The sequence below is a fragment of the Protopterus annectens genome, chromosome 8.part0 (assembly GCF_019279795.1).
Source record: "Protopterus annectens isolate FY-2018-M chromosome 8.part0, PAN1.0, whole genome shotgun sequence".
NCBI lineage: Eukaryota > Metazoa > Chordata > Ceratodontiformes > Protopteridae > Protopterus > Protopterus annectens.
In genome coordinates, this window is record NC_056741.1 from 335042471 (window position 1) to 335062176 (window position 19706).

Genomic DNA, 19706 nt, shown 5'->3' on the forward strand with positions numbered 1-19706 from the left:
AAGAAGAGGGAGCTGGATAGTTAAAAGATTGAAGAGTTGTAGTTATTGGATGAGAAGCTTTGTTTGTATGTGTCAGTGCCAGTGTATCCTGGGAAAAAGTAATTTCACCAAAGATGGAGGTCTGGTAGCTCTGGACAATTACAAATGTAGGCAGAATTTGTTTCTAAAACCTCTTATACAGGCCAGAAAAATCCTTTCAGAAAAAAATGTTTAGGATAAAGAATAAATGCTGCAGGACAAATGCTCCATGGGAGACAGAGGTAGGACTTCTGTTTGCTTTTCCAGAATAAATTAAATCATACAGCTGTTCAGAAGACCCTTTAAAAGAGTGGACTGAATTTGTTTTGATTGGGACTTACCCAGGTGAGAGTATGCTGCCATCAAAAGCTAAAAACAGTACATTCATGAGTCCTGACCCTAATCCTAGATGCATTTTAAATAGCATGAAGCACAGTTTAGCCACCCTCTAACACTGTTCAACCTCACCCCCTATACAGGTTTTGTACCAAGCGAATGGAGAACAGCTACATCCATTCCCCTGCATAAGGGAAGGGGGTCCTTCCACAGATACAGACAATTACAGATCTGACTAGCCTCATATGCCAAGTCATGGAAAGAATTAGCTTCTTCTTCTTTTGGCTTTTCCCGGTTAGGGGTCGCCACAGCAGATCACCTGTCTGCTCATGACTGGCAGTGGAGTTTTATGGTGTTGAGGTGCCAGCCCGGCGCCCAACCTTCCACAGAAGGCACACACTTAGACCTAGGGCCAATTTGTGTCCAATCCACCTACAGCATATGTCTTTGGGATGTGGGAGGAAACTGGAGCTCCCGGAGGAAACCCACGTGACCACAGGGAGGACATGCAGACTCCGCACAGAAGGCACCCCAGCCAAGGATCAAACCAGAGAACCTCTTGCTGTGAGGCGGCAACGCTAACTGCTGCACCACTGTGGCTACCCCCATGGAAAGAATTATCATAGAACAAAATCAATAAGGACACAAGGAACCTCCTACAAGATCCATCTCAGTTTGGATTCATCAAGGGCAGGTCACATTTACTCAACTTAGTTGACTTTTATAAAAAGCCAGGAAAGCAATGGGTGGCAGTAAATGGCGCACACAACATATCTTAACCTGTCCAAAGCCAAAGTTTTTAGCACAATCCCCCACGTAGGCATAGTAGAAAAGCTAAATAAAATGGGTATAAAACCTTATGTCACGTGATGGATTGCAAACAGACTCACAAACAGAAGAGAAAATTAAAATAAAGAAGTTACCTCCACAAAAAGGCAAGTCTCCAGTGGAGTCCCTCAGGGTTCTGTGCCGAGACCCCTTCTGTTTGGCATCTACTTCTCTGAAGTAAAAGCAAATACCAAAAAGCTATGGCTACCTAAGTTAGCCGATGAAGTGGAAGTTAGGAGCGGTTATTGAATCCTCAAAAGACTTGGAAATCCTGGAAGAGGGTGTGTCACAAATAACTGGTGCTAAAATCATGGAGCGAAACTAAATGCCAAAAAAAAAGCATTATCGTATCCTTTGGGAAGTCATCTACCCCAGTGAATTATCACATTTACAATACATCCCTAGAAGCTGACCCAATTGTTTGGGATTTAGGAACTTGTGTGGACAGTGACCTAACATTTGACCAACATATGCCCAACACACACACAAAAAGGGGCATTGTACTGAATTATTGGCCTGATGAGGGAAGAGTATAGGGAGGTTGAAACTTCTTTTTTATATATTGCATAAATTAAGGAAAGGATTGTGTTTAGATCTGGGAATGTTATTGTCCCCCTTTACTCAGCCCTCATATTGCTAGTCATAGAGTATAATGCCCCCTTTGGCATGTTTCTGTCCAGACACATGCAACAACTGGAATGCCCAGAGATCTAAAAAGATATGTCCTATGTCTAAGTCTGTCATAGGATGTTACTAGTCTAATGACCCTAGAGCTCTTACAAGCCTTGCCAAGTTTTACCCTTATTTCCACAATCAGCATATATTGCCCCTGTCCAAGAGAGACATAGGTGGAACCCCTGGGATGAATTTATGATTACCCATCTAATCGTTCAGACTGCGTTTGAAGAGGGCCAATGAGGTGCTCGGCTTGACATGAAGTGGGAGTCTTTTCTAAAGGTGTGGTAACCTCTGGGAGACAACACTATCCCTCCAGCAGGTTCTATTAACGTCACATTCGAGGTTAAGGCCCTTAAAGTGAGTAACCCATGTACCATTTGAATTATGAATATGCATCATTTCCAGTAAAGCAGGGTCAAATACTGCCTTATATGCAAGGCTGAGATCGCCTCAGAGTAATCTGTATGAAACAATAAAGTAACATTGATTTCAGACAATCCACAAAGGACAGATGCTGAAGCCCTTAAATTTTCCTTCTGAGGAATCTTTGTGGTTTCTCCAATTGCTGCAGGTGCTTGGAAAGGTACACACCAAAAGGGGCATTGTACTGAATTATTGGCCTGATTAGGTAAGAGTATAGGGAGGTTGTAACTTCTTTTTTTCTGAAGGCAATGCTCTTACTTATGAGTTGAGCAATAGAGAATGCCCTTCTTACCACTGTAGAGACATGGTGATCAAAGGTAAGATTGGTGTTAACCTGTGTGCCCAGGTCTCTCACCACTGAGTGCGTACTTAGGGTATTGTTATTGAGGTGGCAGTTAGCAGGAACATCACTCTCACCAAAAGGGATATTACATTTTTTATGTTGAGTTTAAGGTCATGACTTTGGCACCAATCATTTGTTTAAGACTCTCTTGTAGGATGTTGACATTGTTTGGAGATTCTATAACAGCTCCCAGTTTACAGTCATCAGCAAACTTTATCAATCACAAACCTTTCGTTTTAGCTTGCACTTCTGAGAAATAGCTTCCAAACAGTACAGGTCCCAGGACTGATCCCTGTGGAACACCACTAGTTACTGGTCTGCTGTTGGACATGGATTGCCCTATTTTGACTATATGGGTTTTACCAGTGACCCAGTTACTGACCCATCTAATGATACAAGGGATTGATGCCTAGCTGGGTGAGTTCATCAATTATGCTTGAGTGGGGGATAGCATCAAAAGCCTTGGCCAAGCCTGGGTAAGCTGTATGCGCAGATTTCCCCTTATCAAGGGCCGTGACTGTCTCAAAGAAGTCTACCAGGTTTAACATGCATGATCTCTCTTTGCCAAATCTAAATGGAGTAGGGTCAAGTGTTTGGACATTACATCTTTGTTGACAAGGTCCATGACGATTCTCTCCATGGCCTTGCAGATAAGGCTAGTCAGGCTAAAAGATCTGCAGTTGCCAGGGTAAGTAGAAGCACCACCTTTGTGCAAGGGGATAACAGTGGCCTTCTTCCATTCAGCTGGGACGAAGCCAGTGCTTAGACTACGACTGAAAAAAGTACTCAATGGTGGTGCTAAAGCTTGTTTGAGCCCATGTATGATGCAGTCTGGGATGTTACCAGGTCCCATGAATGCTGTCTTTGACTTTAGAGATACAAGGTAGAGGACAGGTGGTAGGGATGTCTTGGGGTATGTGTGGCAGGAACAGGGGGAGTAAAGTTTTCACAACAGGTAAGCAACATCCACAAGTTTGGAATCTGTGGTATCATTAACTACCAGTTCAGTACAAATCTTGGCCTTTCTTTTCAGGTTATGCATGTAACTAAAGAACACCTTGGTTGCCCTTGGATGAGGAAGCTAATTTAGATTCGCAATTAGCTTTGGAGGACTTCACAAGAAGTCTTAATTGCTTGATTAAGCTGAGGAGGGAGGGTTTCCAGTTTAAGGCTCGCTCCCTCTTGCTCTTATAAAGCAATTTCTTCATCTCATTGTAAAGCTTGTTAATGGTAGTTGTCCACCAGACAGGTTCTCTCTCTACCTTGAGGAGCTTGTTTTGGTCCTGTCAGGAACGGCTGAGTCAATGCAGTTGTTCAGGTGTTTGTATAAAGCATTTGTGTAGAATTCGGCATAGTTGCCAGTTCCATCTGAGGGGGAGGTGCAGTGAATTTATTTATACCAACATGTAAGCGGTTATAATCTATTTTGGAGAAATTTAGTTTAGTTGGTGTGTGTGTGTGGGGAGAGAAGAGACAGGTGTGACAGTTACTTCGAATGAGACTGATTTGTTGTCAGATCTCACCAGGGAAGACCTCACAGTGGAGGTACCAGTGGTCCCCCCATATTGGTAAGCACCAGATCCAGGATATTGACACCCCTTGTGGGGGTGTCAACTAGCTGGTCCAGGCACTGGAGTTAAGTAGAGGAACCTTTGGGCAAGTGAGTTTGTGCATGAGTAATTTCCCCAGTCAATGGACATGTAGTTAAAATTACCCAAAACCATAATGCTCAGATGTATCTTGATAGACTAGTGTAGAGGTAAATAGGCAGAATGGATGCCCTGATTCATGGAGAGGGTCCAACAGCTGGCACTGATTTGAATAGGTATGCTAACAACAGTTAATTGTACCTGAAGTATCTCCAGGGAATCATGCTAGCTAACCAATCTGGAAATGTATTTATCTTTAATGAAAATAGATTTAGTTTTCACACCTTCAATTTGACCACGTCCTTGAACTACGTCTCTGTGACTGCACAAGTGTATTATGTCACAACACTATTTCTACAGATTGATAAGAGGGGACCTGTGTCTGACATGCAAGGCATCATCTGATCCAAAATGGACAGATTTACTGCACATCAAATGGCATCAGAAATACGCAGTCTAAGAATCTAAACCTCTTCTACAACAACAGAATGGTTTGAAGGGACAGGTTTATCTTGCAAAGGATACCACTGTTCTGGGAACAAGCTCAACAGCCACATAAAACAAAGCTCATCCCCGTCACAATTCAAGCTCTACCTGGATCTAAGGATACCAGCGAAACACTAGCTGCAAAACGGATCCAAAACTAGGCACTGCTGATGAAGGTAGATACCAACATTTATTTAAGTTTGTGTAATGCACAATATAGCTTTTCATGTGTGCATCAGGCTTTCAGAAAATGAAATGCACACATCAAATGCTCCTTTTAAATGATTCTCCCCAACATAAAATACATGTGATCGGGTCTTTAAGGTATAACACTCAAATATTCCAAAGATACTGTGTAAATTGAAAATTAAATATAAACATATAAAATTCAGCTTAGTTTATATAACCAACTTATGTAAACTACAACTTTATCCACTAGGAGTACTAGTCTGCTAGTCAGTATAACCCCTTGTAAATCAGAACCCACTCCTTCTGTTAACTGCAGATGGCTGGAATGTGTTTACAAGAAGAGAACACTCGCATTTAAATTGTGCTCGAACCTGGAGCTTTCCTTTAAGCTAAGTGGCTCCAAACCAAACAGGAAGTTCGGACGTATCAATACCGCGAAACCACCATTTGTGCACAACTTATTACACTAATGCATTCGGGAACTTTGAGCACTTTTTCTTCATTGTGCGGTTTAAAATTTCTGGAAAAGCACTGTAAACTCACAAGTTTACATATTATTTTATGAACAGCAATTTTTACCATAAACCCGTTTTGTACATTACCCCATTCCTCTGTGGATAACGCAACTTGCTTGGACGATTTCTTATGACATAAGACACATACACACGTGCCAAAGAAATAACTACAATGCGCAAACGAATACAACATTATAACTACAATCGTTTCCGTACATAACTAATTGCGTCACTTACCAATGTCCAATGACTAATGCCTTAGCTTCCCGCTCTTCCATGACGGAAGAAAAGACGGCCCATTTATTTTGGGTTTTCATACTTTGTGAAGTACATTTTGACGCGTATCTTTCTTTACTCACGATTGTGGAGAAACGTTTAGAAAGTCAGACCTGTCATGGAGAGTCAAGCTAAGAATTCTGTGTAAACACCTTCACTGTTTTGGCTGAAATTCAACTGTATGTCAAATGTCATTATTTGGTTACTTTAATCCTCAGATCAACCCAGTGATTTGCCAGAAAACCACAAATTCTATGAGGAACAGGCTAAAAAATATGAACCGAAAATCTGTACAGTTGAGGGGGGGAGCGGATGGGTGGGAAGTATTTGAAGTCTGAAATTCAACTGTATGTTATTATTTGGTGACTAATCCTCAGATCATCCCCGTGATTTGCCAGAAAACCACAAATTCTATGAGGAACAGGCTAAAAAAAATATGACCCGAAAATCTGTACAGTTGAGAGGTATTGCCGAGTGCCGACTAAGGAAAATATGTCAACAAACACACAAAACCACGCCTTTCCTTAAACCAATTGGCTTTTTGTAAGAAGGTGCTCTTACGTATGCATGCACTGTAAGCAGTAAAATGAATATTACAGCCTGCAGTGAGTTTTGTGTCCAGAGTGTGCGCAATTTTTATGTTCTGAAAATGGTCAGGTTATTTCTATGGAAACAAACACATAAGTGCTAAATGTAGAAGTTTTCTTATCCGGCTGAGAAAAAAAGCAGGTACATGGGCTGGGAGGACGGGAAAAAGCTTTATGTTTTCTTAGATAACCTTTGTAACAATCCTGTAACCTCATCAAATGTTATGTATTTTATTTGAAGCGTTTCATCATTAGAGGTTTATTTACACAGCTCGTCGTTTATCAGTACGTCTGAGCTGTTAATCAGCTGTATCTAAGAAGTTTAGTGTTGCACTCTTTAAAAGGATTCTCTCCTATTGAAAGTGAAACATGATTCCATCACTGGAATGGTAGTCTTTTGAGCAATGCTTTTAACCCAGGGCCAGTGGAAGTCAGTTGTTTTAATAGGTACTTATAAGTATATACTTATATACGTGACATACATTTAGGGTTAAGACGGCAAGGTGTAGTAGTCAACTCGTGCTGTGTCTGTGTGTACTCGGTTAGATATTTTTCCTGAGAAAATCAGTAACTTAAACAAATGCTTGCTGCCCGGGCTCAGCTTAAAAACGACTTTTTATGATTATAGGGACAGCAGCACAGAATAATACTTTCACTTCTTAAGTGTTTAATGGGTAACATTTGGAAAGGTGTGCATTTTTTGATGATGGACAGTGCACATTGTGTTTTACAAATGCAATCTGCGTTTATGTACTAGATTTTTCTGCAAATCTGCAGCTGTATTTTCCATAGCAGTTTTTAAGGGCAATGGTGCACACCCTTAACATCACTTAATCCTTAAGGTTGGGGGTTAATGTCGCACTAGCCCCCATTATAAAAATATGGTGGAGAATATAAGTTACATGTATGTAATATTTCTCTAAATGTTATTGCCATGACTGTACAAAGCAGCGAGCCAATAACTTGGGGTTAGGGTTGGCATAATGGTTAAGGTGTTTATCTCACAGACATATAATAGAGGGTTTGATTCTTATCCTTTCTCACTATCTGATGAGTTGGGTTTAGTATATGTTTAAGGTCTTTACCTCATAGAGTACAGGGTTTGATTCTTATCCTTTCTCACTATCTGATGAGTTGGGTTTAGTATATGTTTAAGGTCTTTACCTCATAAAACACAAGGTACGGGATTTGATTCAGACCTCAAGTTATTAACTAGACTTAAAATGGCCTTTCAGAGCAGTTGCACTATTTTTTATTTAACTTGAGAAGGTGACATGGTCCAGCTTTCTTAAATATTACTCATTAAAAAAAAAAAAAAAAATATATATATATATATATATATATATATATATATATATTTATATATATATATTTATTTATTTACATTTGTTTACTGGGAAAGTCTGACTGGATACAGGTCCATTTTCAGCGGAGGCCCCGGGAGAAAAGCTCCACAGTACAATAGAATGCAGTACATGAGAGAAGAAAATATAGAACATACAATTGATTTTAATACATAAAAGGTTAGAAGTTAACAGTTTTAGTTAGTACAGTAGACAGTCATTGAGGTACATAGTAAAAACATTGATGTACATAGTCAAAAACTTAAAAAAAATAAAGTTTTTTTTTTCCAGTATCTGGGTTTACAAGCTTTTTAGGGCAAATCTGTTGATACTTATCTGAACATGTGACACAGTTAGATTTAACCTGGAGTGTAACATGAGCATAGCCAGTTCGTTAACTAGTGGGTTTTAAGGAGTTTCTTGAAATGATTGAAGGAGGTGCTAGAAGTTATATGGATTGGTAGTATGTTCCAGGTTTTGGCAATGGTGCTGGCAAAGAGTGATTTACCAGCGTTCTTTTTATGTTGGATGACAGTTATTAGGTTCTGGCTGTTAGAATGTAGGGCTCTAGTGGGAATGTGGGGCTGTATTAAATGCTGAAGTGCTAGGGTTAACTCTGGGAGATAGTAGAGCTTGTGAGCTGTAGAGAGTTGATTGAGCATGAGTATATGAGGCAACTGAAGCCAGTTAAGCTGTTTTAGGGATAGACAATGGTGGGACCTGTAAGAAGTATCAGATGCAAACTTGGCAATCTTATTATAGCAAGATTCCATTTTATTCAGTTTGGTGTGGCGTAGATTAATCAAGATGGCAGAGGCGTAGAGGAGGGTGAATAGGAGATGAGTCCTACCGATGGTGACTTTGGTATGTTTAGTCATAAACTGTTTGTTCCTGTAGAGGAGGCCTAGCTTTTTATTAACTTGATGGTTTGTGCTATGTGGATGTCGAATTTCAGGTTATTGTCTATCTCTATGCCTAGCAGTTTGGAATGTGTGGTTGGACTAATTTGAATGTTTTCTTTGTAGTTGATGATGAAGTTGTTGCTCAGGGGAAAAGATCTACCTGGGCCAAAGAGAATTAGTTTGTTTTTTTGGGGGGGTTAAGCAGAAGTTTGATGTTAGTGAACCAGGTTTCGGCTAGGGTGAAGGTGTTTAAGGTTAGGGTTTGTAGTTCACTTAGGGTGGGGGCGGCACATATAAGGGTTGTGTCATCAGCATATTATACTACTGAGGGAGTTGACAAGGATGAATATATCTGGTAGTAAATAGGGAAAACAACAGAGGGCCGAGGATAGACCCTTGAGGGACTCCTGTAGTTACTGGTAGCAGGGGGGACAATTGGTCTTGCCATAGGACAGCTTGCTGTCGATCTGACAAATAGCTGTTAAACCATGATACAGAGGAGGGACTTATATTTAGGGTAGATAGAGTTGCAAGAAGCATGCTGTGGTTAACCATGTCAAAGGCTTTTGATAAGTCTAAGAATATGGAAGAAGTAAATAGACACTTGTTTCTCCGGTGGTTAACTATGTTGGTAAATGATAATAATGTTGTTGTGGTGCTGTGGGAAGGTCTAAAGCCATGCTGGGATATGAATTGTAGGTTGTTATTCTGGAGGAATTGCATACGTTGAGTATGAACTTCTCTTTCTAATATTTTTGATAATGGTGGTAAGATAGCTATAGGGCGATAGTTGGTAAGTTCTAAGGAGTTACCTCCTTTGTGCAGTGGGATGATATGGGAGGTTTTCCAAGAGGCTGGTACTTTGCATTCTGACAGAGATCTATTAATGATAATGGAGACTGGATAGGCTATAGCTTCAGTTGATATTTGAACGAAGTCTGCTGGTAGCTTATCAGCTGCTAGAGTGGTTGGTTTAAGTTTCTTAAGGAGTTTAGAAATTGCCTTGGTGGACACTGGGTGAAGTTGAAAACGGGGGGTATTGTTTTGTGCATTGGGGTGGCTTGTGGTAGTTATTGGTGTGGTGTGGGTAGTACTATTATTTTGGGCATTGGCAAGGGTCTGGACTGTTTCAGTGAAGAATCTATTAAATTGTATGGGTATGTTTTCACTATTATTTGGTAGCACAGGGATTGGTGTAGTGGACTTTCCTGGGTGCAGTATACAATTTATTATGTTCCAGAATTTTTTGGGGTTATGAGCATATTTTTCTTGTAGGTTTTGACAGTAGTTAGATTTGTCTAGTTTGATATGATTTTTGGCTTTGTTCCGGAGCTGTAGGTAATTTTGTCTTAAGGTAGTGGTTTTTTTTATATTGAGACCAGGTGTTGTCCCTTTCTTTCATTATAGTTTTAATGGGATTTGTTAGCCATGGGGCATAATTAGTTTTTATTCTAATGGTTCGGGAGGGTGCATATTGGTCCAGGATTTTTAGAAAGGTTGTGTTGAAGTACTCAACTGCTTTGTCTAGAGATAATTGCTTTAGAGGTGTCCAGTTGCAGTGTTTTAGTGCATTGATGAAGTTAGTAGGTATGAAGGTGTTTTTGTTACGAACTACTCTGAGGATAGGTTGGCTGATGGTTTGGGATTTGTTCCTAATTAGGTAGGTAGGATGGTGGTCACTTAGGGTATCTGGAAGACAGCCAGATTGCTATGTAAGATTGGGGTCAGATACCAGGATCCAGTCCAAGATGCACTGGTGATTGGATGTTTTGTCAATTCTAGTGGGGGTGGTTATAGTTTGGGTAAACCTGTGGAGGTTTATAAAGGCAGTGGGATTATGACTGGAGCAGTTGAGCCAGTCAGTATTAAAGTCTCCTAATAATATGGTTTTATGTGGAATGGAGTTGGACATCCAGTTAAGCAGGTTTTCCATTTGTGTGATATTATTGCCTGGTGGGATGTAGCCACCTGCAATAACTATGTGTTTATTGGAGTTTATTTTTAATTTGGCAAGGATTAGTTCCACATCTTTGACATCTTGGGTGTTGTAATCTAGTTGTTCTATGGTGAGGTGGTTTTGGAATATTATTGCAACACCACCTCCCTTTTTCTCTACTCTGTCTTTGCGGATAATATTGTAGCCAGGAGTGGTAATCTCATTGTCATGATGTTTTGGTTTGAGCCTTGTTTCAGTTAACACAACAATATCTGATTTGATTAGTGCCAATAGGGCATGTAGGTCCTGGATTTTCTTAAATATGCTTCTAGCATTAATGTTTAGGAAGCAGAGAGATGAGGATGGTCTGTGGTATAGAGGATTTAGCTGATTTGAGTTAGGGTTGACAAGTGTTTTGGGTCCTGGATTGGGGTGGACATCTCTACTGCAAGTGAGTTTTTGGAGTAGGTTTAGATAGAGTTTGGTAAATTTGTGAATTATTTTAGTTTGTTTTTGTGAAGAGAGAGGGTTAGTTTTTATGGTTGTTTTTTTTGCATGAGTAAAGGAAAGGTTGGGGTGTGGTAAGGTTGGATGGTGATATAGGAAAGTTTTTTAGTTTAATGAGATTAGCTGTGGATTCTGTTTGCCATGGGGATGGAGTATGGTTATCAAGTTGCGTGTGGTAGGAGGACAGATTGGAAAGAAGGAGTAGGTTGAAGACTATTAGTGTGTAGATAGATGCTTTTAGTAGTTTGGTTGGATGTGTGCAGTACATGTTAATTAGTTTAAGAAAAGGTGGGATGTATACAAGGGTGATATTTGTAGGTGTATCTGATTGGAGTTGTAATAGGAGAGAGGGAGGTGGGAGGGATTTTCTGATAGAGGCAAGAAGTGAGGTGCAGTGTTGGGGAGGAACTGGAAGGGGAAGAGGTGACAAGTGGTTAGGTATAAAATAAATGATATGGGGGGTGGGTGGGAATGGGAGTGGGAGGTGAGAGTAGTGAGTCCAAGCGTAGCGAGAGCGAACGGAGCGGATTGACACCCACAGTGAGTGACTACAAGAAGTGACAAGATTCCCTAAGAAAACAAGTGAGCTATGGAGGTGAGTCTGGATACAGAGAGGCAGAAGAGTATGGATTTAATGCAGAGGGAGAAAATCTTAGGTATAGGAAGGTATAATAGCACAGCAGGATAGGGTAGAGAAGGAGATCAGGCTAGGGAAAGAATAACAGGTGTTGGGAAGCACAGGAAGTAGATAAACTGGAAATTATTAAAGGGTAAAGAACATAGATGGAAGGCAGGAAAGAAGAAGGGCACAGTATCCAGACAAAGCAATAAAAAAGTCTACAAAAGCAATCAGAGACCTGGGAACAGGAGGATAGGTAAGTAAAATATGAGCGAGTCCTACAGTCAAAAGGAACAGGCAGAAATTAGGAGAAATGCAAAAGTCAAAAGAAGCAGGCAGAAATCAGGAGAATTTAGACTAGGGAGATACTCTACTAGATAGACATTTAACAAGGCAGGAGTGTAACTAACAAAATGGGGAGGGGGAGTTAAAATAAGTTTACATGCAGCCTAATTTAAACACTATGGTAGGGGAGGAGAGAAGAATAACTTGGAAGTCATGGGGGGATACAGTGCAGCTGCCAGTACCGATGCAGAGCTCAACCAATGGCACTACAAATACTCGTTTGCTTAAAAAAAAAAAAAAAAATATATATATATATATATATATATATATATATATATGCTCTAGGGTTGCGATCTTAAGTTTTGAATACAAAATTGAAATTTCTAGCTACTGTCTGGTAAGCCTTGCCATGCCTGGCTTGACAGTAGATTCATAAGTTCATAGTTATATACTAGGCTAACGACCACCGTGGCCTTTATAACTACCCATCCACAGAGACTCCAACTACGGCTCGTAGCTCACTTATTGTTGTTGTAAACGACACCGACCAATGGTATATTAATAAGTTTAGCACTTTTGTTTTATTCAGTTGTAAAACTTCATCAAAATAAGTACAATATAAAACATTAAATTTAAATAAAAAAGTTAAAAGCACTTGACTGACAGGCTTTTCATTTAATCCAATCATCGTTTTTAAAAATGTACTAGGAAATCTCTTTACAACAAGTCACTAGTTCTACAAGTAGCACCAGTCGTTTGAATGCAGTAACATCAGGAAGTCAGTTTTGGACCAGTCATTGTTTATCCAATCAGCATTTCATGGAACATACTAGAAATTTATAATCTGTCACTGGCTCTCTTGCCTACACCACTCATTTTGGTTTGGTAAGAATATGAAACCACTTTACTACCTATCAGTGTTCCGCAAAACAGAACCTATCATTTAAACCTTAAGGTGCTAACTCTGGTTTTAACCAATAGAGGTTCTTAACATTATAGTAAGCATACTTTCATAAACCAGATTAAGTAAACATAATATATAATGTACACTATTAATGTCCAATATGTTCTAGGATATAATCAAAAATATAAAATGTAAAAATGTGTAAGTGGATATATTTAAGCCATTATAATATATTAAAGCTTGAATGTCTCTTGGAGAATTAGTAAATCAGATTTACCATGAACATACATTTATGTAGCAGTAGGACTGTCCGCTAGTCCATTAGCAGGATCACTCAACTAATTTTAAAAGGCAACTAATAGAAAGATGATCATTTAAACCAGGCCAGATATTTGCATTTAAATTCTTCATTATTGAGAAACTACATGTAAATGAAAGGGGGGACCCTTGGCCATTATTACTCGAAAAACATGAACTATACTGGCAGATTTATTTAAATGCAAATACCTGGCCTGGTTTAAATGACCACCTTTCGGTTAGTTGCCTTTTAAATTTAAAGACATTAGAGAGACAAAACAAGTAGATAAAATCTTTCATTGTTATATTAGTTGAGTGATCCCGATAATGGACTAGCGGACAGTCCTGTTGCTAAATGTATGTTCATGGTAAATTTTATATTACATTTTATCTTTTGTTTCCTGGACTACATCTAACAATTGGGACCCACTTTATTTGATTTTTTTCTGTTATATTGCTTCCAAATCCCTCTATCTTTGGACACAACTCTAATCTCTGCAATTTGTAACTGTATGTTGCTCACCAAGGTCTGTGTGTACCAAGTTTTGCATAGATTTTACTGTGTATAGAGTGTTTTACACCTGTAGTATATTGAAGTACTGGCTTTAAACTGCTTTTTCATGCTAAGTGTTTGTATTACTGACAGTTTACATAGTTACTTGTATCATATGGAAGGGTGCTCAGCTTTTCTTACATCTGTCTAATACATTGAGATTGTACTGAATTGAATGGATTTGGCCTCTTTCATGTTATTATACATGCAGCTGAATTGAGATATCAAATGTTATGTCAGTTATTATTTAGCTATACATGGCATTTTATATGTTCATGAGACACCGAGTCACAATTACTTATGCAAGTGTTACTGTATTTTCTGTAGTGCTTACACATGTTTTAGCTTGATATTAACTACTTTTAAGTATATATCTCAACACAGGCTTTTCTTAGCCTCAATAATACTGACTCATTATGCTGATTTTACCCCCTTTTAGTTATTTCTAATTTTAGCTCATTCTTTCTTCACTTCCTTACTTCTTGAGATACCTGCTTTTTTGTAACTCTAATCTCTGTTGTACTATTATAGATCTGTATTTCTACAATGATGCTAATGTACCACACTAAGGGAATTGATGCTCTGTGAAGTTCTGTGAATAGTATCAACCTTCCTTTATTTTAACAGAGCATAACTGCTTACCTCAATTGCCAGCTGTCATATTGCATAGCTGAAAGGGAAATATTGAATCTAAAAAAGACCTCTAGGTATGCATTATATTGTAATATAGAGTACAGACGCAAGCAAACTTACCTGCTGCATTTCTGCTTATAGGGAAACATTTGTTAAACTCCACTTCCAAGTTGTAGTGTACCAGAGATTTCTCTTATCTTTGAGTTCATCTTGGTCAAGTTGGCAATTTACATTTGCTGAATTCTTTAGTGTGCAATTGTTTTTCTCTATATGCTGGAGGTCATGTTTCACATAACTATTGGGAAAAGCAACATTTACTGCACTTTTTTATGGGTTACTTAAATATTTTTATGATACTCAGCTCAAGCATTGCTTTACCTACCTGATCTACATCCTGCTTCAGCAAATTGGAGGTTCTGTGTTTGTACAGTCTGCTTGCCTCCTGCTAACACAGGAGGTGTAGTCTGCTTTGCTGTCTTCCCACTCCCAATTTCCCAGCCACCTACTGGACTCAAACACATATTACAAACCATCCTGCCACTATTTCCTCACTTTGTTCTTCCCCTTAAAATTACAAAACCACTCCACACCAAGTCATCGTGGTAACATACATTTCACGTTCCATGCCCACACTAAAATACTGTTACGAGTTCTAGAACACTGTCTGTCATCAGTAAATCCGGAGAGGCATAAAATGAGTTTGTGGCAAAAAGCTTTATTATTTCATAACAGTATTTAATATGGCAGACTACAAAGACTAACTTAAGTACATGAAACAAAGTACTGGCCAGCTTAAGTAGCATTGTCTGGAGCATTCTTTCCCATCATAATTCATATTCTTCAGCTAGTGATGGCTTACACTATTACATTTCAAATGTTCTCATAACTATGAGAAGATTGTCATAACCTCACCTATTATTTTCCATTAGACAAAGAATGCTGCATTCATTACAGAACTTGTAATAAAAGCAAGGACAAGAAACAATGACAGATTGTCCATGTTTCCAACTCCTTCTTCTAGTCAGGAAATGTTCCATAATATTTCTTTGTCTGTAACAAAAACAGAGATGTACCTCCTTATCTAAACTTGCAACATACAGCTACACAGCATGTCTCATGTAACACAAATGTATTCTGGCCTAGCTTACTCAGAAATAATTCTAGCAGAACCCAGGTTTATTCAGTAGCCTAATTTGTTTAGAAATAATGTCTGAAAAATATTATTTTTTTAAACAAGCAACATCTTTATTAAATTATCACTTATGACATAAATGAAAACAGACCATACTGACATAATCTTAGTTGCAAGCACTTTACATTACAAACCATATTGACATAATTTTAGTTGCAAACATTATACATCACTTATAGTCTACCCAATCATTGTCAGTCTCATTCAAATCCTGCCTTCTTTTAAACCTCATTCCTCCCCTGTATGTATTGATCCCACAGTTTCCATTTTTTTCCTATGTAATTTGCTCCTACCCTTTTCTAAAAATCCCAGTTTCAGCTGTTTTCTTTCTATTACTCTATTAACTAGTTCTAGTATAATTGGTTTAGACTTTGATTTCTATTTTCCAGTAATTGCTTTCTTGGTAGCCACCATAATTGGACTCAGCAAGGCCTTACTATATGCAGGCAATTCCAATTCTGTATCATAGCTCAGAAAAAAATAATTTTCTTAGTTACACCAATTTGTTCACCCAGTATCTCTGAAATATTTTTCTGCAGGGAATCTTTAAAGTCTGCCAGCTCATTACACTCACAGAAAATATGTTCCCAATTACCTATTTCTTCCCAATCACACCTCCAGCATTTGCTGTCTACCTTAGGAAAAATCCTACGGAGTCTACTTGGGGTATAAAAATATATATGTAAACATTTCCAAGCAATAATCCTAAATCTTCTATATTTTGTTGCATATTTGGGAGACAAACACATATCCCCTATTGTTTCTTTGTGAATTGCTTATCCAATGTATCCTCCCTATCCTTTCTAACCTTCTCTGATTGATTCTTATAGTTCTGTAATGGCACAGTGGAAACAGTCACAAACTAAGTCCAGTAGTAAAAACAAAGTATTTAATGAAGCACTTTTCGTTAATGTAGGTACAGTAACTTTATCAGATAACATTTAAAAATTTCATCCACATTTAAATAAAGCATTTTAAACATCATATGACTTCATTAAGCCAACCAAAAAAGTGCACTTGGAAAAAGTCACAAGACTAAACTCAAAATTAAAGGGATACAAATTATATCATATATATATATATATATATATATATATATATATATATATATATATATACCTATATATATAGGTATCAGATTTCACTTATTTTGGAACTTTTGGAAACTGTCCTTGATTACGATTACATCAGTTTTCAGGGAGAATATTTCCAGCAGGTTAGTGGGGGTAGCTATGGGGGCAGCTTGTGCCCCCATCTATGCCAATTTAGTTATGTTGGAATGGGAGAACAGGTACGTGTTTGGTAGTCCATTCCAAGAAAATATAAAACTTTATCTTAGATTTCTTGATGATATTTTTATTCTATGCAAAGGGAATAAAGAAGTTCTTGCATTGTTTATGCAACATCTGAATGAAAGTACCAATTTTCTCTCCTTCACACATATATGGCACAATGATACTATTAACTATCTCGACATTACACTTTTCAAAACAAACAAGGGGTTCAAATCCAAAATTTACCGTAAAGACACTTGGTGTAATAGTTATTTACACTATGAGAGTCCTCACCCTGCATTTCAAAAAAGAAGTCTCAGAAAGGGACAAGCAGTTAGAATAGCGAGGATGACCTCAGAGTTTAGTGATTTGAAAAGAGAATTCATTTTCTTGGGTGAAAAGTTTATTGAAAGGGGATATCCTTTAAGTTTGGTATGTGAAATACTTGGAGGGGTTTACGAAGAATGGGGTAAGAAGTATAAGCCCTTGTTGGGTCAACCATTTGCTAGCACAGGTACACAAAACAGGGATGTAAAACATTTTCAGGGGGCATGTATCACAGAATTTTCTACGTTTTCTGATATGTTCATTAGAATTATCAGTAATAACTGGAGTGTGTTAAAAACTAACAAAGATCTTTTTGAAGCAGTGGGATCTAAACCCACTTTCATATACAGGATAGGAAAAAAATTTAAGAAAATGTTTGAACAAATAGATAACAATGTTCAGATAATAAACAAAGCTACTATTCCATGTGGACGTTGTAGCCAGTGTCCACACATCATTAGGGAAACACATTAGATTGAATAATGGGCTGAACAGTTTTGTGAAATTTTGTAAAGGCAACTGTAGAACTAAGATGTTGGTTTATCTTGCTGTTTGTGTAAGATGCTCTGCGTTTTATATAGGAAAAACTGAGAGAGCATTCAAAGATAGAATATACGAACATATTTATGGCATACGGACAGGTAAAGATACCTGCGCATTGTTCAAACACTCAGAGTCATGTACATCTTTTTGTGGTTTCAAGTTTGGCATTATTGATGTCATCAGAAATAATGCCAGAGGGGGGGACAACAAAAACATATTGCTAAATAGAGAATTAAAATGGCAGCTTAAGTTAAAGGCCAATGTTCCACCTGGCTTGAATGAATATGTCAATATAAAACCAGTTCTGATAGCAAAAGCGGTCAGAGTATAAAGGCCATTCTGTTTTTTATGTATAATGTTTTAGTTAATATTTTTTTTGTATATATGTTTGTGTTTTGATGTTCAACATGCATGGATATGATTGTTATACTTTTTATATTCATGCACAGTAACAAAAATGTTTTAATGTATATATTTTTTATTAATGTTCCACATTTTCACTGTGAGTGTTTCTTTAAATTTCAATTGAATGTATCTGTGAAGAGCTATTTAAGTAGTATGTAGCACCTGTTCTTTATTGTATCTGAAGAAGTCTTTTCTAGACGAAAGCCCTTATACATAAAGCTTTTTATGCCTTGCACTTGTGGCCTGGATTCTTATTTTTTATTTATTTAAGCTGGGGGGTGGGGGGTGCAGGGGGGCTTGCCTGCTCGCACTGTTAAAGTATGTTTTTCTTTTCTTTTTTTTTTTCTTTTTTTTTTTTTATGATGTATTCGAATTTCCAAATGTCGACCATATGGTCTCGGACATATGGTATTCGACATTTTGGACGTTCGAATATAATATATGACATAGACCCAAATATACAAGATACAGTCTTTCCCTTAACTACCAAAATACTGGGTTAACTTAAGACCCTCCTCTAAGACTTTGAGACAATGCCTACATACATGTAAATACAACCTCAACACACCGAACACATGCTTACAGTCCACCAAATTATGAAACTCTACAGAACAATCAATATGATGGCACAAAACCAACTTTTTCAGATCTAAACAAAATTTACTAATGAATAAACCAAAATTTTAGGGAAGTTAATTGCCTAACTGGTTGAGACACACACTCTTTGTCAAATGCCCCATGCTTCCCCTTAACCTTTACAGGCATCCTTAAAGACTTTACTACTCTCAAATCATACATCTCAACAATCCTCATCTTTAGACAATGCACCAACTCCCCTGCCTTTCATCCCTCCTTTCTATTTTAGACTTAGGGAAAACATTCCTACCACTCCTCAAAGAATTTCACTACATGCACCAACAGAGAGTGTAAATATATACCTCTGGTTTATATGATACTGTAGAAAATTTCTCTCAACCTCACTCTTACACATCTGCAACATATGCCTCATACATAAGTAACACGTAACAGCACCTCACATTTTCATCCAATCTCCATCTTAGTCACCTTAGGTAAGATGGCTGAAAAATTAATTTACGTAGAATTGTTTGATTTTATCCAACTATGCAAACAGTTTCCTCTCAAACAACATGGCTTCTAGAGGAATAGTACCATGACTGCAAATTGGATACTTACAGAGGAAATATTCCTTAACACGGACAAAGGCTTCTTTACAGGTGCACTCTTTCCCAACCTTACCAAATGTTTTGACCTTGTAGACCACTCCTCCTCATAATCCATGTGCTAGGACTGGGCATAAGACCAGATGTAACATTAAAGTTTGGCATTTACCACTCTATTGTGGACTTTAAAATCAAAATCATATTACCCATCTTACTAAAGACCCTTTCAGCAAAAATGTGCCATAGGGTTCAATTCTGGCTCCTGTACTGCTTTCATTTTTATCAGCAAACTCAGCTATGACCTGCATCAGCTCCCATTCTTGCAGTATGCAGACAGTACTTTCCTGTTCCACTCCAACTCAGTTCAAGCCCTGGAACACCAACTTCAAGCCAACTTCAGCTTACTTTTCTAGCTGGATTAGTTACGAAAATCTACTCAGTAACTCATTCAAGACGAAATGGATTAACTTTGGGACA

General features: G+C 38.1%; 2 protein-coding genes across 8 annotated transcripts in view; one reads left to right on the plus strand and one right to left on the minus strand.

Annotated features, from left to right (window-relative positions):
• Positions 1–6041, minus strand: part of LOC122808792 (non-structural maintenance of chromosomes element 3 homolog) — a 131979-nt gene extending 125938 nt beyond the window's left edge. The window contains exon 1 of one of the 4 annotated variants that reach the window (XM_044079836.1): positions 5703–6041. Coding sequence is in view for 1 of the 4 variants with exons in the window: in XM_044079835.1 (XP_043935770.1) it covers positions 5553–5658 (106 nt within the window). In the remaining 3 variants the exon portion in view is untranslated. The other 3 variants (XM_044079835.1, XM_044079838.1, XM_044079837.1) reach the window with 3 other exon arrangements.
• The window catches only part of LRRC71 (leucine rich repeat containing 71), a 2015367-nt gene that overhangs the window by 746178 nt on the left and 1249483 nt on the right, over positions 1–19706 (plus strand). The window contains exon 1 of one of the 4 annotated variants that reach the window (XM_044079833.1): positions 6373–6470. The exons of the other annotated variants lie outside the window; for them this stretch is intronic. The gene's annotated coding sequence lies outside the window, so the exon portion shown is untranslated. Of the gene's footprint in view, positions 1–6372; positions 6471–19706 lie in introns of those variants that run through there. 4 annotated transcript variants of the gene reach the window in all.